General features: G+C 45.8%; 1 protein-coding gene across 7 annotated transcripts in view; it reads right to left on the reverse strand.

Moving 5' to 3' along the window:
- Window positions 1–21,944, reverse strand: part of PCNX2 (pecanex 2) — a 274,063-nt gene that overhangs the window by 17,770 nt on the left and 234,349 nt on the right. For all 7 annotated transcript variants that reach the window (XR_007471226.1, XM_033408945.2, XM_049696787.1 and 4 more), the window contains 3 exons: window positions 16,406–16,659; window positions 8,500–8,733; window positions 5,269–5,381 (listed from right to left, as the gene is read on the reverse strand). Coding sequence is in view for 6 of the 7 variants with exons in the window: in XM_033408945.2 (XP_033264836.1) it covers window positions 5,269–5,381; window positions 8,500–8,733; window positions 16,406–16,659 (601 nt within the window). In the remaining variant the exon portion in view is untranslated. The remainder of the gene's footprint in view (window positions 1–5,268; window positions 5,382–8,499; window positions 8,734–16,405; window positions 16,660–21,944) is intronic.

Here is a 21,944-nt window from a genome sequence, read left to right on the forward strand (position 1 = left end):
CCCCTCCTACTCTTCTCGATGTGGCCTTTTCTGATATCCTTAGTTGCAGAAAATCTGTCCTGCTAGTCTTCTCAGGGATCCTTGTTTTATGTGACGTGGTAGGTTTGGTGTGATCGTGAGAACAGGTGACCTCAGAATCTTCCTACACCACCATCTTGACCTGAGCTGGACGACTTGATTTTAATCTCTGGTTCAGGACCGTGCGTCATGTTTACTTTATTTCTCTTCTAGATCCTGATTTCTGAGTTTCCTACCCCAGTCTGTCAGGCAGACCTCAGTCTTGTCTGCAAGAGGATTCACTATGACGTCTGGCCCTAGTCTGGGGTCTCGTCTCCAGTAGAAGGTCGGCAGGGAAACTGAGATTATGTCCGGGATTCCTGAAGAACGCGATTTTCCTCAGTCCGCTGTGGGTGAGAGCAGTGTGGACATGGTAGATGTGACCCCAGACTAGGACAGTGACCCCCTGCCACAAGGTCATCTGTAAGGGCTCTCAGCCTCCAGCACAGGACATCTAGGGCTGGACTGTTGGTCATTTTTCAAGCTTACATTTATCTTGACATGTTCTATTCTCTTAGAAGCCTCGTTACTCCAAGAGTCAGTAAAATTTCTTCTTCAAGCAAACATGTTGCTGCTGTGGATACAGCCACCTTCTCACCTTTTATCTCTATAAATGGACCATCAGCTAGGATCCACTCATCACCTCTCATGTACCTGAAGACAGTCACTAAGCCATCTTTTAGCCCCTGTGGTCAGTGAAACTATCTTGATTTCCTCCTAAACATGCCTTTATATTTGTGTGCTCTTGTTCAGCAGGAGACACAGTTCTACGAAGGGGATAGGCCCCAAACTCCAAATTAAAACCACTATCAGGGTTTGCTTGTCACAACCCTATTAACTCATCCTATCTCCGTAACATATGGACGTCTTATCTGAAGACATTGTACATACCTGTACTCCTTTGCTCCCTTGCGTTCAGCTTATCATGTAAGCTGATTCTCAATTTGCTCATCCTCTCTAATTTTTCATGCGTGTATTTTTCTTCCTTGAGGATAGCCTATCAAAGCTATGTCACTGCTGTGAAGACAAAATATTTCCCCAAGAAACCCATCAAATGAAGCAGAGCTTGTGACTTACGCTAGGCTGCTATATAAGACTTATCTGTGGAGTAAGTGTTCAAAAATCATCTGTTAGTCTTTAATACTAAATATGTGAGAATGACTTGTTAGGTCTCAGAAAGTACACTTAAGGGCATACTCCTGAGTTAAAATTATACGAGGATAAAGCGCATGTGCGCACACGCGCGCACGCACACGCACGCGCGCGCACACACACACACAGATCATAAGCCACTCCTACTTTGAACATGAATAAAATATTAGCAAAGTGAATCCATCATTGCATAGATAGAATGTATCGTGACCAAGAAGAGCTTATCTCAGAATTGTAAGGATGTTTTAATGAAGAAATCTATTCATATAACCTAGTACGTTAATAGATTTAAGAAGAATTTCATCTGAATGTGAGCCCTCAAACTTTGAAAGAATTCCACATCGTTTCCTGATGAAAGCTTTAGCAATCTAGGAAGAGGAGGACACTCCTGACGATGAAAATGGTCTAACAGAATCCTAAAACAAACCTTATTTTTTAACGCTGAAATATGACACTTGTTCCCCATTAATGTCTGGATTAACGTGAGGATGCTGTGTTAGACCGAACAATGGCCCCCAACATGTCCATGTCCTAATCTCTGGAACCCGTGGTTCTGTTACCTTACAGGGCACAAGGAATTTTGCAGATGTGATTAAATTGAGCATTTTGAGATGCGGAGATTTTCCTGGATTATCTGGGAGGGTCCAATGTAAGCAAAAGGATCCTCATAAGTAAAAGAAGGAAGTGGGTGAGGTAGAGTTTGTCAGAGAGAGATTGGAAAAGGCTACACGTTTGGCTGGGAAGATGGAGGAAGGGGTCGCTGCGACGCAGGCGGCCTCTAGAACAGGGGATGGATTCTCCCCTCAGAGCCTCCAGAAGGAATGCAGACACCTTGATTTTAGCCTAGTGAAACCCGTTTTCTACTTTTGATCTCCAGAGCTGTAAGACAGCTAATGTATGCTGCTGTAAACCACCGACTTTGTGGTAAGTTGTTATAGCAGCAACTGGAAACTAACACAGACGCCCACCTCCAACTGGAGGTCAGAGCCAACGGAACAGGAAAAAGAACTGAGGTAGAAATACAGGAAAGAAAAAGGCAAAACTGTCATTATTTGCAGATATGTCTTTTCAGCAGAAAATCAAATAGAACTAATTGAAATAATGTTTATAACAGAGTTCAGTAGAGGTGCCCAGGATGAAATCGGTATAAAAAACTAAATACAGTAAGTCCCCTACATACATACGAGTTCCATTCCAAGAGCACATTCGTTAAGTCCAAGTTGTTCGTAAGCCCAACAAATTAGCCTAGGTACCCAACTAACACAATCGGCTATATAGTACTGTACTGTAATCGGTTTATAATACTTTCCACATAAATAATACATAAAAAACAAACACAGTAAAGTACACAAAAGCACAACCACTTGCAGAGGATGCACGCGTGTAACAATGTACGCCAGACACGGGAACTAACTTACATGACTGGGCATGCAAACGCATGTTCGCATCTTTGAAAGTTTGAAACTTGAAGGTTCGTATGTAGGGGACTTACTGTAACCTTCCTGTATACCAGCAGTAGCCAATTAGAAAAGGTGACAGGAAAAAAAGGATTTTATTCATGATCACAATAAAGCTATAAAATACCTAGAGACAAGTCCATTAGGGATTACAAATCTCCAAAAAAATGATAAACTATTATGGAAAGACATTTAAAAAACGGAATGATTACGAAGATACACCATATTATTGACTGATGTCCGTTCTTTCCCCAAATTAATCTGTGAATTTAATCTATTCTAAATCAAAATTCCAAATGAGGTTTTTTATAAGATATGAGTCTAAATTTCACCTGAGGAGAAAATGAGGAGTAGCAGGCCCACCATAAAAACAAGTGCTCCTTGAAATACAGTACAGGACTGCTCAGTGAAGTGACTCAGTCCCAGATAATCAAATCTTTCCCTAGACTAGCAAGAGTATCATTCCCAGATTTATCTCATCGCTATGTTTGCAACAAGCAGAGCCGACTTGGAGTATGAGAAGCTGTTTGAAACAAAAAAAAAAATCCCATCAAAGCAAGGCTGACCAAAGCAGCTGCTAGGCACGGTGCTTATTCAAGGCAAAAATAAATAAAACAGACCAAGTTAGATACAGCTGGATCAGGAATATTGGAACAAGTAACACAAAGAACAAGACTGAAGAAATCTGAAAATATGTTGTACGGGAATGGAAAGAGTGAAATTGTTGAAGCATTTTTTTGCAGTTTGTAAAGAAAATTTGAAATTTATTAAAAAAAAAAGAAAAAGAAAAACCTTCCCATTGATCCAACAAAAGATCATGTGCTTGGATGCTGTGAATATCTGAAGACTCATTTTGTGATGTGGAGTCCAGAATCTTCTGAGGCCCTTCTCAAAGAGTATTCGCTATGTACAGAATTACAGGGGACTGTTTCACAAAGCCCACGAAGGAGGCTTCTGCTAGACTTTCAATCATCAGATTCAGTCCCAGATGACCACAGAGGGAACTGCCTGGGTCTAGTATGAGGCTGAGTCAGGTAGGAGGGAAGAGAGGGGCTAGAAGCAGGTCAGCTCCTCCCCGGAGTATTTCCTAGAACACAGATCAACACAATACTTTAATTGGTGAGCATTTCTCATCTATGAAGAAAATCATAAAGTTCTGGGAGGTGGGTGTTGAAACACTAGCTGTCACGAATTCTAACCACCTTGGTTCTCACCTTTTCCTCTTAGTGACTCAAGGCTATAGCCTCCAGAGAGGGATGGAGGGACTGTCAACCACACCACGTCACCCCTTACCAATGCACACACGTCACGGAGGACGCCTGTCCAGGGCTCGCCAACAGGAATGACTCAGAGCCGTCCCCTGCAGGAAGGGCATTCGGAAACACCTTCGACAAGTCTCCCTGGACTTGTTCACCCAAAGGCCAGGCACTGTGACGGCTGTTAAACAAGCACACATGTGGCTTTTGCCCTTAAGCAGCCTGTCATCCCACCTAATAACCCCCACACACACTCAAGGAGGGTATCAGAAGGACTGCTTTGCAGAGCACCGGATCAACCATACAACACAGACATCTTGAAGAAAGTCCAAGTGAAGGAGAAACCACTACATAGAGGCTCGTTCTTTTTCAGCTCCCTGGGTCTGTATGATTCCCAGCCTTGGCTACACGTCGATGCACCTGGGGAGCCATTAAAAAGTCCCGACGCGTGGTCCACCCGCAGGGGCCGTGATGTGATCGCTCTGTCCTGGGCTAAGGCCTGGGCATCGGGATATGTACAAGCCCCACGGGAGATTTTCATGTGCACCAATGAAGAGGCCTCTGACGGACAGGCAGAATCGAGAACATCTGGTCCACAGTGCTAACTACCAAAGGGGCAGCATGTGACACGGCCACCAGCCGGGGCTATGAGCAGGTGACTGTGAAATTCACAAGGGCGGTTTCCCTGGAGAAGGAGGAGGTCGGGGCAAAGAGCACAGCTTCATCTGTGATGCCAGATCAGGGGCTTGTGTGTGAAGGCAAGACCTCAGGGACCGAGGGTGAAGGAGGGTGAAAGGGGCCAGGAGAGAGTTTAAGGCTAAACACAAAATTGTTTTGTTCTTTAAGAGGAGAAACTTGCAGAAAGAGAGTTTGAAAAAAAACAGGAGAAGCAGTATCCAGTCATCAAAGCCCCACAGAGTCAGTGCGGGGCAGGGGCTGGCGTTAAAGCACAGAAGTGACAATTTTCTTTTGTGAAGAAAAACGGGGGAAGGGAACTAACGTTCTTTTGAGCATTAATTCCGCTAAATACCAGGCTAGGCGCTTTGCATGCATGATTTCATTTAATCTTCCCAGGAAATTTGCAAGGAACCTTGTAACATAGAACAACGCCCTATACCCAGAATTCTGGGGTTTTGACTGTTCTGTGTTACGGCTGTTTCCACATCTAATTCTCCAGATCACCGTGGTTAAAAAGTCTTCTCAGAGGCCCAACATGATTTATTAGGGAGAAAACACTCCAGAAGAAGTAGGAGCAGTCTACTTTAAAATAAAGAAAACGATGGACAAAAATCTGCCCAGCATATAAAATGCCAACTGGTGTCTGTGACAACTGCTTCCCCAGGTACCTGAGGGCCATGTTGTGAGCTGCAGTCCCCAGAGCTCTCCTGCCCAGGATGCAGAGTGCGAACGACAAAGTCACCAGAGGAGAGTCCTCGTCACTGTCCAGGTGCTTCGAGGGCTGGAAGAACAAGGATGTTAATTCAGCTTTCACGTGGGTTCTGGACCAACAGACAACTATAAATGCAGAGGCTTTCCCTGTGTCACCCACGGTGGTCACCCGGGCCCCATTAAAGTGACCTGACAGATGGGAAACTCTGCTTCCTGAGTTTCTCTTGAGGTTGGACGTGGAAAAAAAATTTAAATGGGGGGCTTCCCTGGTGGCGCAGTGGTTGAGAGTCCGCCTGCCGATGCGGGGGACGTGGGTTCGTGCTCCGGTCCGGAAAGATCCCACATGCCGCGGAGCGGCTGGGCCCATGAGCCATGGCCACTGAGCCTGCGCGTCCGGAGCCTGTGCTCCGCAGCGGGAGAGGCCACAACAGTGAGAGGCCCGCGTACCACAAAAAAAAGAAAAAAAGAAAAAGAAAAGTTTAAATGGGGAAACTACCTTAGGAAAGTAAAGGGACTAACATGAGGCTGGCTGGACTGCTTCCCTGGAATTGTGGATATGGTACCTCGAGTTCAGGAAGATGGTGAGAGCTTGCAGTCAAATGAACCGCCACCTGACCCTGTGCAACGCCCACCTTAACCCTGTGCAAGCCCACCTTAACCCTGTGCAACACCCACCTTAACCCTGTCCAAGCCCACCTTAACCCTGTGCAAGCCCACCTTAACCCTGTGCAAGCCCACCTTAACCTGTGCAACGCCCACCTTAACCCTGTCCAAGCCCATCTTAACCCTATTCAATGCCCACCTTAACCCTGTGCAACGCCCACCTTAACCCTGTCCAAGCCCATCTTAACCCTATTCAACGCCCACCTTAACCCTGTCCAATGCCCACCTTAACCGTGTCCAATGCAGGGCACAGGCACACCAGCAGGGAGAGAAGTATGGGAATCAAGTGCAAATGAGGGTTTTCTGTTGCCTCCACAACAAGAAGCCCACTGAGCTGACCATAACTCCAACAATTAAATGAAGGGTGTCATCCATAGCTTAAAAAGAGGCGCATGGGGAGATGCAGAAGGAATTTAAACTTAAAGTCTCTTTTGCAAGAAAAGAGAAATAATTTCATTTTTATGAGCCAGCTGAGCAAAGAGGAGTGCCGCCATTGTGGGGATAGCCAGGAAAATCAGTAGATTCTTTGACCATTTCAGCCACCAGGAGAGGCTCAGCGTGGGTTAGGATCTCAGCACACATTCTTCTGGCTGCATCTGGAGGAAGCAGACTCTGCCACCTACTCTTTCTCCCACCTGTTTTCCATCACTCATGCAAAGGTCAAGGACCTGGGCTAGTGTCATAATTTGGTTTACCCTCTACAGGTCACACAACACACCTCATCAGCTGCTGAGAAGGCCATTTCAACTGGATCTACCATTTCCTTCAAAAAAAGCTTGCGAGAAGCTTTCCAAATCCAGAGAAGCAGAGATGACCGACCCCCTCCACTTGCCTACCTCCCCTTTCTCCTCCTTGTCTGCTTCCTTGTCTTCCTTTTCTAAGATGTCATTGTCCTTGGTTTCATTTCTAAGAGGCTGCTTTCATCCCCAGAAGTGTCCTCAGCACGTGAGCAACGATGTGCGCACACACACACACACAAACCTACGGGAGTAGCTTGGACTGTCTGATTGCTAAACAGAGTGTGCTGGTCCACGATTCAACACGTTCAGCAAATCCTCTGCATTTCAGCACAGATATACTCTGTACGGAAATCTCAAAAAGTAACTGTAAACAAAGAATTGTCCAGAGTTTTGAAACCGTGAAGGAGGCTTAACACTGCACTGACGCTGAACACAGTAAAGAGGAAAACGTACCTTCAAGGCCCCTTCACTGGAGACGTGGTATATGAATTCTTCCATTTCATTTTGCTTAATTGTTAAACAAACACTTATCCAAATACTAGTGTCCTGGGACTTCCCTGGTGGCGCAGTGGTTAAGAATCCACCTGCCAATGCAGGCGACACGGGTTCAAGCCCTGGTCCGGGAAGATCCCACATGTCGCGGAGCAACTAAGCCCGTGCACCACAACTACTGAGCCTGCGCTCTAGAGCCCGTGTGCCACAACTAGTGAGCCTGCGTGCCACAACTACTGAAGCCTGCGCACCTAGAGCCCATGCTCCACAAGAGAGGCCACCGCAATGAGAAGCCTGCGCACTGCAACAATGAGTAGCCCCCGCTCACCAAAACTAGAGAAAGCCCACACGCAGCAACGAAGACCCAATGCAGCCAAAAATAAATGAAATAAATAAATTTATATATATTAAAAAAAGCAAATACGAGTATCCTTCCTTGTCTCTATTTCTTTATAGTCTATAGTATAAGAAAGAGATTATTAGAGAAATGCAAATTTAAACTACAGTGAGGTATCACCTCACACCAGTTAGAATGGGCATCATCAGAAAATCTACAAACAACAAATGCTGGAGAGGGTGTGGAGAAAAGGGAACCTTCTTGCACTGTTGGTAGGAATGTAAATTGATACAGCCACTATGGAAAAGAGTATGGAGGTTCCTTAAAGAACTAAAAATAGAACTACCATATGACCCAGCAATCCCACTACTGGGCATATACCCAGAGAAAACCATAATTCAAAAAGACCCATGCACCCCAATGTTCATTGCAGCACTATTTACAATAGCCAGGACATGGAAGCAACCTAAATGCCTATCGACAGACGAATGGATAAAGAAGATGTGGCACATATATACAATGGAATATTACTCAGCCATAAAAAGGAACGAAATTGGGTCATTTGTAGAGACATGGATGGATCTAGAGACTGTCATACACAGTGAAGTAAGTCAGAAAGAGAAAAACAAATATCGTATATTAACGCATATATGTGGAATCTAGAAAAACGGTACAGATGAACCTGTTTGCATGGCAGAAATTGAGACACAGATGTAGAGAACAAACGTATGGACACCAAGGGGGGAAAGCGGCACGGGGAGGTGGTGGGATGAACTGGGAGACTGGGATTAATATGTATGCACTAATATGTATACAATGGATAACTAGTAAGAACCTGCTGTGTAAAAAGTAAATTAAATTAAATTTTAAAAAAAGAAAAGAAAGAGATGGTCTTTACATGGCTCCTTCCTTTTTAAACTCACACTCGACTCCTCAGCCCCACCTCCCCTACCTACCTCTTGCCTCTTCCGTGCACAGTACTGAATCCACTCCAGATACACGTTGCAGTAGCTGGCTCGAGTGATCCCCTGGAGACACGGGACATAGTCGTCATCGATGTTCATGTTGAACATTGCAAGGTCGCGCTCAATGTAATGCCACTTGGCAAAGGGCTGCAGGGACTTGAGAAGGGATTCGTTTTTGATCCAGGAAAACAGTTTGGGGGACGTCACCATATAGTATATTATGCTCTGCCAAGAGAAAGCAAAATTTTGAGCCCTTATAGCCATTCCAAAGCCAGAAAGACTTTTCCAACGATATTTCATAAAGTAAATCAACATCAGGGAGGTATGAGACATGAGATCCCCACAGGTGGTATCATTTGTTTTTCCTGCTAGACTTTCTTTTTTTTTTTTTTTTGCTGTACGGGGGCCTCTCACTGTTGTGGCCTCTCCCGTTGCGGAGCACAGGCTCCGGACGCGCAGGCTCAGCGGCCATGGCTCACGGGCCCAGCCGCTCCACGGCACGTGGGATCCTCCCGGACCGGGGCACGAACCCGTGTCCCCCGCATCGGCAGGCGGACTCCTAACCACTGCGCCACCAGGGAAGCCCCCTGCTAGATTTAATGCACAGAACCCACTGGAGATGTTTTAAAATGTTCTCTCTTGAGAGTCAGTGGAGGGAAGAGGGACGTGAGAAGAGGAGAATGCTAGCAGAATGTACTAGAACAGAATCTCCTTGGTGTGAAAGAATGACAGCCAGCGCCATCCTTTCTGAGAGATGCACACAAAAGCATCGTGGTTTCTTTAGGCTTCCTGGAGGCCAGGCTGGGCTGATGCTGCTTGGAGAGATCAGGGCACGTCCTCCTCCAGGGCCTCAGACAGAGTGTGTCATGAGCTAAAGCAACAAGGTACTTATGGAAAGTACTTATGACGTAAAATTGTTCACACACACACACACGTATACATAATCCTGGGTACCCAGACAGTGGACATCTGTGATGTCTTCAAAAATAACCCATGTGTCCTCCTTCATCAGACATTCCACTTACGAATCCAACTGGGGAAAACGCCACCCTCGGGCTCTGTGATTCTGAGCTACAGATTTATTGAAAGCCATCTTACGGTTTTTGAATGAGTTCATCCTTCAAGAAGGCTAGCATCCAGCCTGGAGAAGTAAACATGTGACAGGGAAAAAGAAAAATCCAAGTCTGCTGTGGACACATCAGGAACAGACGGTAGCATCTACGGACAAGTCCCTTGCAACCCCACTCCACTTGCGTTATCACAGGAAAAGGAAAGTGGCTGGTGCCACCGGGGCTGAGATGGGTCCGGGAACACAGCTTGCATCCTGTATGCAAACGGAGAGTGACGGGAGGGGCAGGGGCGGCGTTTGATGCAAAGAAGGCAGTGGCTCGTGCTCCCAGAGAATCCAACCCTTCACTGATGCCTTCTCCGATTATAAAAGGCATTCTGGCCAGGCGAGAAGACAGAAAGTAATGCACACGGGACGAACGTGAGCAGGGCTTAGGCGACGGAGGTGAGTGGGCAGAGGGGCTCTTTGCTAGGCAGCACCCCCCAGCTCCCCTTCTCTTCCTCCCTTTAGCTGGGACGGGAAATCCAGAGCACCAAGGTCAGAGGTTGCCGAGGCGCCTGATTTCAGGTTACTGCAGGAGTCTGAATGCTGACCCGACAGACACAAGCGGTCTCTGGATTTGGGCAAAACCACGGCAAATGCCTGACTCAGCCTCTCTCTGCTGTTAGGACCGAGCGCAGCCTGCATGTTGGAGAAGGCTCATCTGTGGCTCGTGGTGTGTGGTCTTCCTTCTTTGGGGCATAATCTCTGTTAGGCTCCATCATCCACCTGACCCCCAAGCGGGGGAGCGGAAGCATGAAGTCCACAGACAGCAAAATTCAGTAGCTCACATGTTTCCCCAACCTCTGCAGCTTTGCGTCCAAGCAGCACTGCTGGCCTTAGGAAACCCCTTCGGGGGGGGAGGGAGGGAGAGAAGGAGGGAAGGAAAGAGGAAAGGAGGAAGAGGCCAGGGGAAGCTGAAAGCAGAGGGGCAAAAGACAGAGGCACTAATCACGGCCACTCTTCATCACTGTTTTGAGGTTTAAAATGAGATCATGCATACGAAGCAGGTAGCACCTGGCCTGGCACATGGGACGTGTGCAAAAAATCATAACCATCTTCCTATCTTTGGCATCTGTGACTTACCTACCCCGCAAGCTTGAGGCCCAGGGCGGCAGCAGTAGCAGAGCTCAGGAGAGGTTTCGAGCAGGGGATTCGGAAAAGAGGAGACAGCTGCATCTCCCATGGTCACCAGAGTGCACATCTAATATTCAAATACGTAAATCAAGACTCTGGAGGGTGTTCTATTTTCTACCAGCTGGCGGGGTAACTTAAAGCTTCTATGAGCTAGACGGTCTAAGTGCTCGGTCCAAAGTCACGAGCCAAAGAGGAAACGTGACCGTGATCAAAGGCACGGCTTCTCAGCTGACAATTACAAAAGCAAGACAGAAATCTGGTCTGTCTAAACACCTGGCTCGAGCAAACATCTGGTCGAGTTTTTCCTCGATATGTCCTAATCACGTGTACCAGACAGAAATAACAAACAAAAATGGAAAGCTGAGCGCTAACCTTTTCACTCGTTTCTAGGGAGGAATGAAAATAACCCCTCCGCCGATGAAATCAGAATAGTTAACAAGGACTTTGAATCCCAGAGGCTCAAACTCCCTCCTCTAGTTCTGGCAAACTTGCAGCGTTGGCTTCTGAGTGGAACGCTTGGCTCTCCCTCGGAGTCAGTACCAACCCCTCTCACTGGGAGGAAACAGAACCACTCCAACTGGCTGCAAACCGTACCCCATTTCCCCTTTATTTAGGCAGAAATTCTGTCAATGAACGGTGTGAAATCCTTCAGAATCTGTCAGGATGAAACGGATCTCACACTAAGTCAAACTGCTAAGTCAGGATGGTGACACGAATTGACTGCATGGAACCTGATCCGTGTTGAAAGCAGGGCCTCTTCTGAATTAATTCACCATATCTGGCTCCTCTAGCGGGGATCCTCCTGGCCTCTCATTTTCATCGTAGATCAGCATATTCTCCCAGACAGCGCATTCTAAGAGGGGGACCTGGCAGGCAGGCCCACATCCCCGGGTACTTTCCACCGTATCCTGCAGGGCAGGTGATAAGCGTATCTCCTTTGTAAGAGCTGTGCAGAAACAATGGTGCCTGGGAAAGCAGGCCCTCACAGAAAGCTGATTTCTTGACGGCTAGAGGGTTTTAATCACTAATGAATGGAGGAGAGATGGACGAGGCACCAGGGAAAACCTCCAGTCGTCAGAAAGGAAATGATTTCAAATATATTCATAGAGGGTGGTGAGAACTGACCCAGTTTATTACAAGATAAAAAAAAAAAATCCTTTTGTGCAAAGGAATTATTCCAAGCTTTTCTTTCTGTCCAATAAAAATAATAAAAAGAATGAAACCAAACCCCTGAAACTTGAAGCAGTTCAGGGCTACAAAGGCAATTTCGTTCACTGAGTAGCCTAGGCCAAAGAAGAAAAAAAATTTTTTTTATTGGAGTATAATTGCTTTACAATGTTGCATTAGTTTCTGCTGTACAACGAAGTGAATCAGCTGTATGTACACATATATCCCTTCCCTCCCACCACCCCGATCCCACCTATCTAGGTCTTCACAGAGCACCGAGATATAGTTCCCTGTGCTATACAGTGGACTGACATATATTCATTTGGTTTTACCTTAAAGTGCTGTTTTTTCAGTCGTCATAGGCACTCAGCACTCCTGAAATTTCCTTGAACTAACTGTACCAGGGAGATGAGCAGACTTTCTGAGCTGCCGGTCCCCGAAGGGTAGGAAGGCACTGAGTGTGATGTTTACAGAAAGTCTCGTGTGAACAGGCCTTACTGGTGCTGATGTGAATTACCAGGAGGTACCATGAGATCTATCTGCCCCCAAATCTCAGCCTCTCCTGAGCACTGATTCTGTTTCCACTGAGCACAAATGTCTATAGTGGTCCCCAAGCCTAGCTGCATATCAAATCACCTAGAGAACTTAGTTCAAAATATAGGTGTTCGGGGCACTCCCCAGGTGCAGAGAATGGGAATTTCTGGGTAGGACGTGGCAATCTGTAATGATCTGGCTGGCTGGGGGATCCTGATGCCGCAGGTCTGTCCCCTGGCTACTGGGAATCACCCGATGGGTCACAAACCATCGCCCTGTGCGCTCTCCTGCCCGCCCGCCCCCCCTGCCAAGCTCTCACGTCGGCATCACTGCCCGCTCGTAGAAAACAAGGTCAATGGACAGTCTTCCCACAAGCCCACTGTCTCCCGGCGGATTCTGGGGGCCTCCCTCAGCCCTCCGCCACTCACACTTTATCCTGGGTTTGTTTATCAGATTGCAAACTGTCATTTTAGAAAACGTATAGGGAATCAGGAGGCACGTTGCCAGGAGTTAGCATTACCGAGTCCAAGCTCACTCTGCTCGTCACACGACAGGCCAATGAATCGGGAGACAGGGTGCTGAGGCAGGGAAGACGACGTTATTCGGAAAGCTGACAGACTGAGAAGACGGCAGACTAAAGTCTCGAAAGAACCATCTTATCGGGGTCTGGATGCCAGTTTCTTTTATAGCACAGAGAGGGGGAGGGGGTGAGGAAGTAAAGTAAAAAGGCGGTAAGTTTTGCCAATATCCCCTGGAATGGCCAGCCTCGGGCAGGGGGTGTGTTAATTTCTTCTTTCTTGCAGCCATGCACAGGTGGACAGGGGCCGGAGGTTGCCCTGAACAAAGGCACTTTGGTTTAACCTTCAGGCAGAGGGGCAGGGTTCCCTGAGGCGGGCCATTGTGTACAGACAGGATCCTTTCAGTGAACCAAAGCAGCGGAAAGCAAAGGTTAAAGTAACAGAAACAGATCCAACATGGAGTCAGATTTAGCTCTTCCCTGTAACATTAGGAGAGGAGTACTGTGAAGAGAGGGTGAGAGACATCAAAAGGCAGGTCCTGGCATGGAGCACCCCCAGGCTTCCGGAAAAGCCAAGCAGGTGGCCCCAGAGGGGGCACCTCAGCTCTTCGTTCTCCCCTCTCACCCACTCGGCAACCTGCTGGCCCCATCGTGTGAGGCCTGTCTGTCCACACGTCTGGCCCGTGGAAAAGCCGTCTACGGGAAGTTCCAGATGCACAGGGACGTGGCTCAATCTTGAACTCCATCCTCACCACTAACGCCTGGAGCAGATCCTGCAGACTCTTGCCTACACCGGGATCTCGTCCGTCCAGACTGGATGGCTCAGATTCTGCGTTACCTGGAACCTTCGTTCATCTAAAGACTACGGGCACCTCCACAGGTAAGTCATCACACTCAGGTCTGGGGACCCACAGAGGGAGCAGCGAGTTGCCAGAAGGGAAAGAGAGAAGGTTTCAGAGGACGGGGAGGCACACGGCAGCCTGGACCCCAGGGAGAATGTGAGGGGGAGCTGCCCTGGGAGCTCAGGTTGAAAGAGCAGCGCAGGAAGAGGGGGCTGGGATGCAGCCACGCATGCGTAGGGAAGGGTGGGGAGTGGAAAGCCCAACAGAGGTAGCAGCAGAGAGCTCTGGCGGCACGCACAGCCTTGTCCTGTTCTTCAGTCTTTTTTATAGATAGCTGTTCAGCACTTGCTTGTGTTTTCGGTGTTTTCATGAGAGGAGCTGAACTCAAGGTCCTTCTCCTCCGCCATCTTGAATTGCCCCTTCTGTTCTGCCCTGTTCTTGGGGCACCAAGGAGACACGTGGCTCCGGGGCTCATCCATCTGGCCCATCTAGACTGTCCCCAGCCGCCACCTCGGAGTAAGCTCCCAGCCCTGGCACGGCTGCTGTCGGCCCCTGGATCTAGCCCCCCTGCAATGACCCCATCCTGTTGCCCCCTAGAACTAAAGCGGGTCCTCAAGGGACCCTCTCCTTTGGGAGGGAGGCACCAGAGAGAGCTGGTTGCCATTTAACATCTGTTTTCCCCTTTTTCCATGACACACAGTTTCTGTCTGGGTTCATGGCTGCCCAGAATACCCTTTCTAGATCCCCCTCGAAGCTGGCATATGACAATCTCTTCTGGCCAATGGGACACAGCTACAGTGTACTGTGGTACCTTTCAGGAACGTCCTTTTCTTTAAGAAAAAAGAAAAAATCTATTATTTATTTATTTATTTAGGCTGCGCCGGGTCTTAGTTGCGGCATGCAGGATTTTCATTGCTGCGTGCAGGCTCTTAGTTGCGGCACGCATGCGGGATCTAGTTCCCTGACCAGGGATCGAACCGGGGCCCCCTGCATTGGGAGTGCGGACTCTTAACCATTGGACCACCAGGGAAGTCCCTCAGGAAACTTCTTAAGGAATAGCTTGTGCATGCCCTTGGCCTTCACTTTCTGTGTCCCTCTCTCCATCCATTTAAGCCTTAAGGTGGGGGAGACACTAAAAATGGTGGAGCTGGGAGCTGGAAGGGACCTTGGTCCCTGAGGACTTGGAGAAGAGCTTCTTTTACGTGTGAGAGGAACACACTTCCTGCGTGCGTGTGCCACTGGCATTTCACGGCCCACTGCCAAGTCAATACCAGCTGATAGACCCAACTTCCCAAGAGTTGACTCTATGAAAAACTTCTTGGGTCTCAGATATAACAGCCAAGGGAAGAAACATGGAGTCGCGCAGCAAAAGATCACAACTTCCTGCTTCACTTCCCAAATCTTCCCCAATTTGTGTGAGGTTGGGCAAACATTTATCATTTTGTGTGAGGTCTGGATGTAAAGTTTTGCATCCCTCTAGCACACACGAAGGTGGTGAGCACGAACTGCTCGAGCTGTTTTAAATATTCTGCCACAGAACATCTCTGTCGCACCAACATCTCTTGTTGCAATGACCTTGGGGTGTAGTCATTAGGAGTTCTTTAACCTTCTGATTTTCATCGTCTGAATTCTACTTCCTGAACAATTTCGCAGCTATTGCTGCAGACGCTGGGGCTCCCCCCGGGAGTTATTTCCAATTTCTAAACGTCCTCCTTTTTAGTTGATGGAAATTCCTGAAACTTCAGGCGCCCGTGTTACCTTTCCATTTTGTTCTTTCCTTGTTTCTGCTGGACCACTTGTCTCAGCCTCAGCTGGCAGAGAGTTTGGGGTCTCAGGTGGATGAGCTTCTTCCTTGGGAACGGCATTAAAATGTGGACCCCTCTGAGGACCACCCAGGGCTTTCACCATGCAAAGTAGTCCCTCAGAATAGGAACCATCACAGACACCCTCGCCCGTCCCGTCCCCCTCAGAAAACACTTTCGCCCCTATTATCATGCTGCATCCTTGGTCAAGTCTCACGTAAGTCTCCTCTAGGAGACTTATTCAAAACCAGCACATGTTCTCAGGCTGAATACAGGTTGAGCAGATGTAGGTACCGAGCAACTGAAAAATGTACTAGTCCCCGTACGAGTAAGAAAAGGCTGTCATAGCTAATCCTGATTGGATCATTTAACTCTATTTTTGCATTTGTATCATGAGCTTAAAAAATTAACTCTGGTTCTAAAAGGTAAAAATTTGCAGAGCCTCTAAATTGATCCTTATAACTCGTAAAAATTGAGGTCTGGTCGTATTTCCAGGAGGTTTCCATTTGTCAAGCAACTCATGGGATGTTAAAAGTGGAGAAGAAGGTCCAGGCAAGAAAACAGACTACCTCTTCGTGCCCAGGCTTAGGACAGGACTTGGGGCATGCACGTCAGGCCAACCCAAAGCCCTCGAGGCTTTTTCACGAAACCAGTGGCCCCGAAACCTAGCTAAGCCTCTGATGCACAAGCTGGGCAGAAGCTTCCTAAGCTCTTTCCAAAGCTTTCCAGGAGCCTCTGGAGCCAGCCCAGCATCATTACTCAGACAAGGGTCTGGGACCCGGAGCAATACCTTGAGGTAGTATCGGATGAGGATCCTTCGGAGGTCAAAAACCTGCAGCATGGTGGCCGCGTTGTTGTCCATGATGCTGTAGCCCTCCAGGATGTACTGCGCTCGCGTGATCTCCCAGGTGAGCCAGCGGAGGTTAAAGGCGGCGTTGCAGGACAACAGGTGGAGCAGGTGACCTGGTTTGCAGCAGCAGCAACCTCTGTCATCCTCGTCGCCCTCTGTGATGGCTTCCACCTCCCTCTGCTGGCAGTAGGTTCCTGGCAGAGCAACAAACACGATGGCAGTTGTAAAGAGGTCGTAGAATAATCTCCGTTTCGAATGGATTTTCCCCTTGCCCTTATTCAGGGAAAGATGCTGATGAGAGTTTAGAAATCAGGAGATTTGTGTAGTTCGTAGTTCAAACAAGTACCCCCAAATAAGTCACCGATCTTACAATCATTAATGCTTTTTTCTTTTGCTTTTTTTTGTTTTGGCCACGCGGCATGTGGGATCTTAGTTCCTGGACCAGGGCTCCAACCCACGCCCCCCTGCACTGGAAGCACAGAGTCTTAACCACTGGACCTCCAGGGAAGTCCCATAATCATTAATTCTTTTATTCATCCATATCCCTTCTGATTCTCATCTCCTCCTGGTTTTTTTTGTGTTAGAAGAGACACATTCTCATGGTGGTTGTGGACGAGAATGGCCAAAATGCAGGATGGTTATATCCTTGAGTTCCCCTTTCCAGAAACCTGCAGGTCATGGCTAAGCAGATAGGAGGCCAAAGAAAGTGGCAGGTGGAAAGGTCTGAGAGCAGCTAGGTGCATGTTGAAGTGTTACCAGGAGGGGTGTCCTGGAAGAGCTTCACAGCCAAAGTGCACCACCTCATCTCCCATGTCTGTGAGCACTGGGTGAGCCGAACACGTTTCCAAAGGAGCTAGTTCTAAAAACATAGGATAACGGGTGTCAATGATCTTTGCTGAATGAGACACCATATCTTCTTTAATATTTTTGTTAATGACTTGAGGGGAAACATATACAGTATGCTAATGACGTGAGATTACTGGTACCTCCTGGAATGCAGAGTTACAATCTAAGGACGTCTCGCCAAACGGCTTTGGCAGACTGAAACTAATACATCGAAAATTAGTAGAGGGCTTCCCTGGTGGCGCAGTGGTTGAGAGTCCGCCTGCCGATGCAGGGGACACGGGTTCGTGCCCCGGTCCCGGAAGATCCCACATGCCGCGCGGAGCGGCTGGGCCCGTGAGCCATCATGGCCGCTGAGCCTGCACGTCCGGAGCCTGTGCTCCGCAACGGGAGAGGCCACAGCAGTGAGAGGCCCACGTACCGCAAAAAAAAAAAAAAAAAAGAAAGAAAGAAAATTAGTAGAAATAAACGGAATGTCCTCCATCTTGGTTCAAAAAACCAGGCACACAGTTCATTAATATATAGTAGCATACTTAACAAATACTTTGGTAATTTCTTTGAACATATGAACCCGAACTAGGATAACACTTGAAAACTGAATGTGATCTTGATGCGACCAAAACAAAGGGACAGCAAGAGTCAGAAGAGACCTCGCGTTATTCCTTAGGATGCTACACATAAAGGGTTACTGATAAAACGAAATAAAACTAGATGAGTTGGGCAAGTTACACTTTCTCCATTAAAAAATAATAATAATACTGATTTGAACAAGATCATACAGATTGTTAGTTACATGTCAAGAAAGCTACAGGGTTGTAAAATAACTCCAATTATGTTACTGAAGAATGACTAGAAGATCCAGGGACTTTGACTTTGCATAAAAGAAGACTTCGGGGGAGACAATGGTCATCTTCAACAACAATGGTCATCTTCAACAACTATCTGAAGGGCTGTGGTGGAAATGTGAACTTGATCTTCTCTGTAGTCCCAGAGGGCATCATTAAGACCAATGGGAAAAAGCTTCAGGGCATAGCGTTTACTATAACAAAGGTCATTTTAACAGCTATGAGTTCAACAGTGAGACGGGCTGCCCTAGGAGGATAAGAGGATAAGGAACGAATTAGTGATGACAGGACAGTGGTAACAGGTGCTAATAACCATAAGTACAGACCACTTAAACCAAAGTCATGGTGAAGAGAAGAAAAGAAATAAGAGAGAAGATAGGAAGGACAGCCAATCAACTGGGGTAGTTGTTATTGGCTGTGGTGGTGGTGGTTTGTATCTTTATCAAGATAATTGAGCCCTTAGTTATTGACAGAAGGAAAAAGGAAGCACAAAAAAGTAAGTTTTTCCCTATGAATTGCTTTAGTTGTACTCCATCAATTTTTTTATATTGTGTTTAAAATTTTCATTCAGGTAAATTGTTTTGTAACTCACCTATCAGTTTTTATTCCTTACAGCTCTGTTATTAGGTGTATGCATATTTAGGACTGTTTTGTCTTCTTGATGAATTGACTCTTCAGTCATGATGAAATATCTGTATTTTGGTAATATACCTCGTCTTGAATCTGATATTAATACAGCGATTCTAGTTTTCTCATAATTAGTGTTTGTAAGGGATAAAACTTTCTGTCCTTTTGGGACTTCCCTGGTGGTCCAATGGTAGAGAATTCACCTTGCAATGCAAGGGATGCGGGTTTGATCCCTGGCTGGGGAACTGAAATCCCCCATGCCGCAGGGCAACTAAGCCTACGCGCCACAACTACTGACCTTGAGCACCTCAACTAGAGCCCACGTGCCCTGGAGCCTGCGCGCCACAACTAGAGAGAGAAAACCTGCATGCCACAACTAGAGAGAAGCCTGCACTCCGCCATGAAGAGCCCGCGTGCCCCAACAAAAGATCCCGCATGCTGCAACTAAGAGCCGACGCAGCCAAAAATAAATAAAATTGAATTAAAAAATAATAAATAAATCTTAAAAAAAACTTTCTATCATTCTACTTTGAATCTATCCATGCCTTTGTATTTAAAACATATCTCTTGTAAACTGCACGGAGTTAGGATTTGCTTTTTTATCAGTTTGATAAGTCTCCACCTTTTAATTAGTGATTAGTCCATTTACATGAACGTGCTTATTTATATGACTGGGTATAAATCAACCATCTTGCAGTTTTTTTAATTCGTCCATTTTTTTCCTTTGCATTCTTTCCGATATTTGGGCGTGGGGGGAGCGTGCTGAATAACTTTTAGTGATTTACTGTGTATCAGCTTTTAAATCAGTTAGCTATAACTCTGTTTTATTTTTTGCAGTTTCTCTAGGAATTATAATGTGCATTTTTACCCTATCACATGGGTAAAATTCATACTACTCTTCCTGTAACGTAGGACTATTACAATGGTATATTTAATCCTTCATGTCCTTTGTGCTATTCAAGCATTTTACTTTAATGTATATTAACATTTAAACCCCACAACAGTTTGTTATTATTTGGCTTTAAACAATCAATTCCGTAAAGGCTTACAAAGATAAAAAATCTTTGCTTACATATTTACCATTTCTGGCAATCTTCATTCTTTTATGTAGAATCAATTTTCCATCTGCTATCATTTTCTTTCAGCTGAAAGAGTTTCCTTCAATATTTCTTGCAGCGCAGGCTATCTGGTGATTATGTCAACTTTTCTTTATCTGTAAAAACTTAAATTTTGCCTTCATTTTCCTAGATGTAGAATTCTGGGTTGACAGTTTTATTTTCCTTCCAGCACTTAAAAAATACCATTGTGTTATTTTCTGGCTTGCATTATTTTTTAATGAGATGTTAGTGATTAACTCACATAGTTGTTTCCCAGTATATTAAGTGTTTTTAAATTTTTCTCACGGTCCTGATAAAATGACAATAAAATATCTCAGATGCTCTTATAATTATTCTTTAATTTTCAGCAATTTGATGATCGTGCACTTAGGTTTGGTTTTGTGTTTATCCTGCTTGGGGTGTGCTGAGCTCCTGGGATTTATGAATTGTTATTCTTCATCAAATTTTTAAAATGTTTGAATAATAGTTCTTCAATTTTTTCTGCCCCTATTTATTGTTTCTCCTTTTGGGATTCCACTTATACATATGTCAGGATGCTTGATACTGTCTCACACATCACTGAATCTCTATTTTCTTTAATCTTTTCATTATTTGCACATCAGTTTGAATGGTTTCTATTGCCTTGTCTTCAAGTTCATTGATCCTTTTTTTTCCTGTTAAGCCTATCCTCTAAGTTTTTCATTTCAGACATTGTGTTTTATTCATTCCCAGAATTTCAGTTCTTTTCCTGTCAGTTGATAGTCTCAATTCATTCATTCATTATGATAATTTTCCTTTGAATTCCTAAACATATTAATATCTGTTTGAAACTTCTTTTCTGTTAACTCCAACATCTTTGGGTGTGTTTCTATTTTGTTTTGTTTTGCTGGTTATGGGTCACTTTTTTCTGCTTATTTACATATTTACACACTTTTATTACATGCTGGGTATTGTTGATGTTATAGTATTGACAGTCGGGACTGTTTTTTTTTCTTCCTTTAGAGAGAGTTATGCTCTGTTAAGGAGTCAATTTATCTGCACGTCAGCTTGATCCTTTTGAAACTTGCTTTTAATCTTGGTTTGGAAATGTCTACAGTAGCCCTTATTCTAGGGTGAGAATATCTTTACTCCTAAAGCTTGGTCTTTCTGGACCTCAGGTGAATTCCTGGGATGTTCAGCCAGGTCTCTCCACTGGCTAATTGGAGTTTCTACATCTCTCAGCACGGTATGGCCTCTGTCCTCTCTATTTAGCTCACCTCACCAGTTACTGTTCTCTGTCAGGTCTTGATGATACAGGCTCTTGCTATACAAAGCAGGTTAATATTCATTCAGTCACGAAAGGGGATCCTATACTGATTTCTGTAGCTCCTCATCTGTGAAGTTCACTCCTGCCTAGTACTCTGACCCCCAGATTCTGATTCTACCTCCCTAGCTAAACAAGACCACTGTGCTCTCTTTGGGCTCTACCTTGCTGCTGCTACAGATACGAAAGGGCCTCTGGGAAGAAAGCAGGGACAATTGTGGGAGCTCACTTTGTATGCTTCCCCTCTTTCAATGATCAGAGCCTTGCACTGTCTATTGTCCAATATCTGAAAACAGTTGATTAATATGTTTTTTCTAGCTTTATCATTGTTTGTGGCAGGAAGGATATTCCAACACTGGCTACTCGGTCTTGGCCAAAAAAGCAAGTCTCTGAATCCTTTTACGTGTCTTTTGAAACTTAATGCAAACATGAAACCTGTCCCTACACCCACTTCCACACCATTCATTTTTCCTGGGATCCCATCTCATTATTCACCATGCCTGGTATTTAGTAGGTGATAACAAGGTGATTGGCGGAATGATCGAAGGACTAGCTGGATGAACAAATGAAAGAATTCTTATCCAGATCACTATATTACAGGCAACAGACACCCTATTGAGAAAATACATAGCAGATGCAACAGACTCTTGTTACATTACAGGAGGAAGATAAAGAAAAGCAATGCTTAAACTAAGCCTCTCTATAGAACCCATGCGTGAGATGATCGTAATACATCAGAGATGAGAAACTGCAACTTTCAAATA

Source organism: Orcinus orca, chromosome 14 (genome assembly GCF_937001465.1).
Source record: "Orcinus orca chromosome 14, mOrcOrc1.1, whole genome shotgun sequence".
Taxonomy (NCBI): Eukaryota; Metazoa; Chordata; class Mammalia; order Artiodactyla; family Delphinidae; genus Orcinus; species Orcinus orca.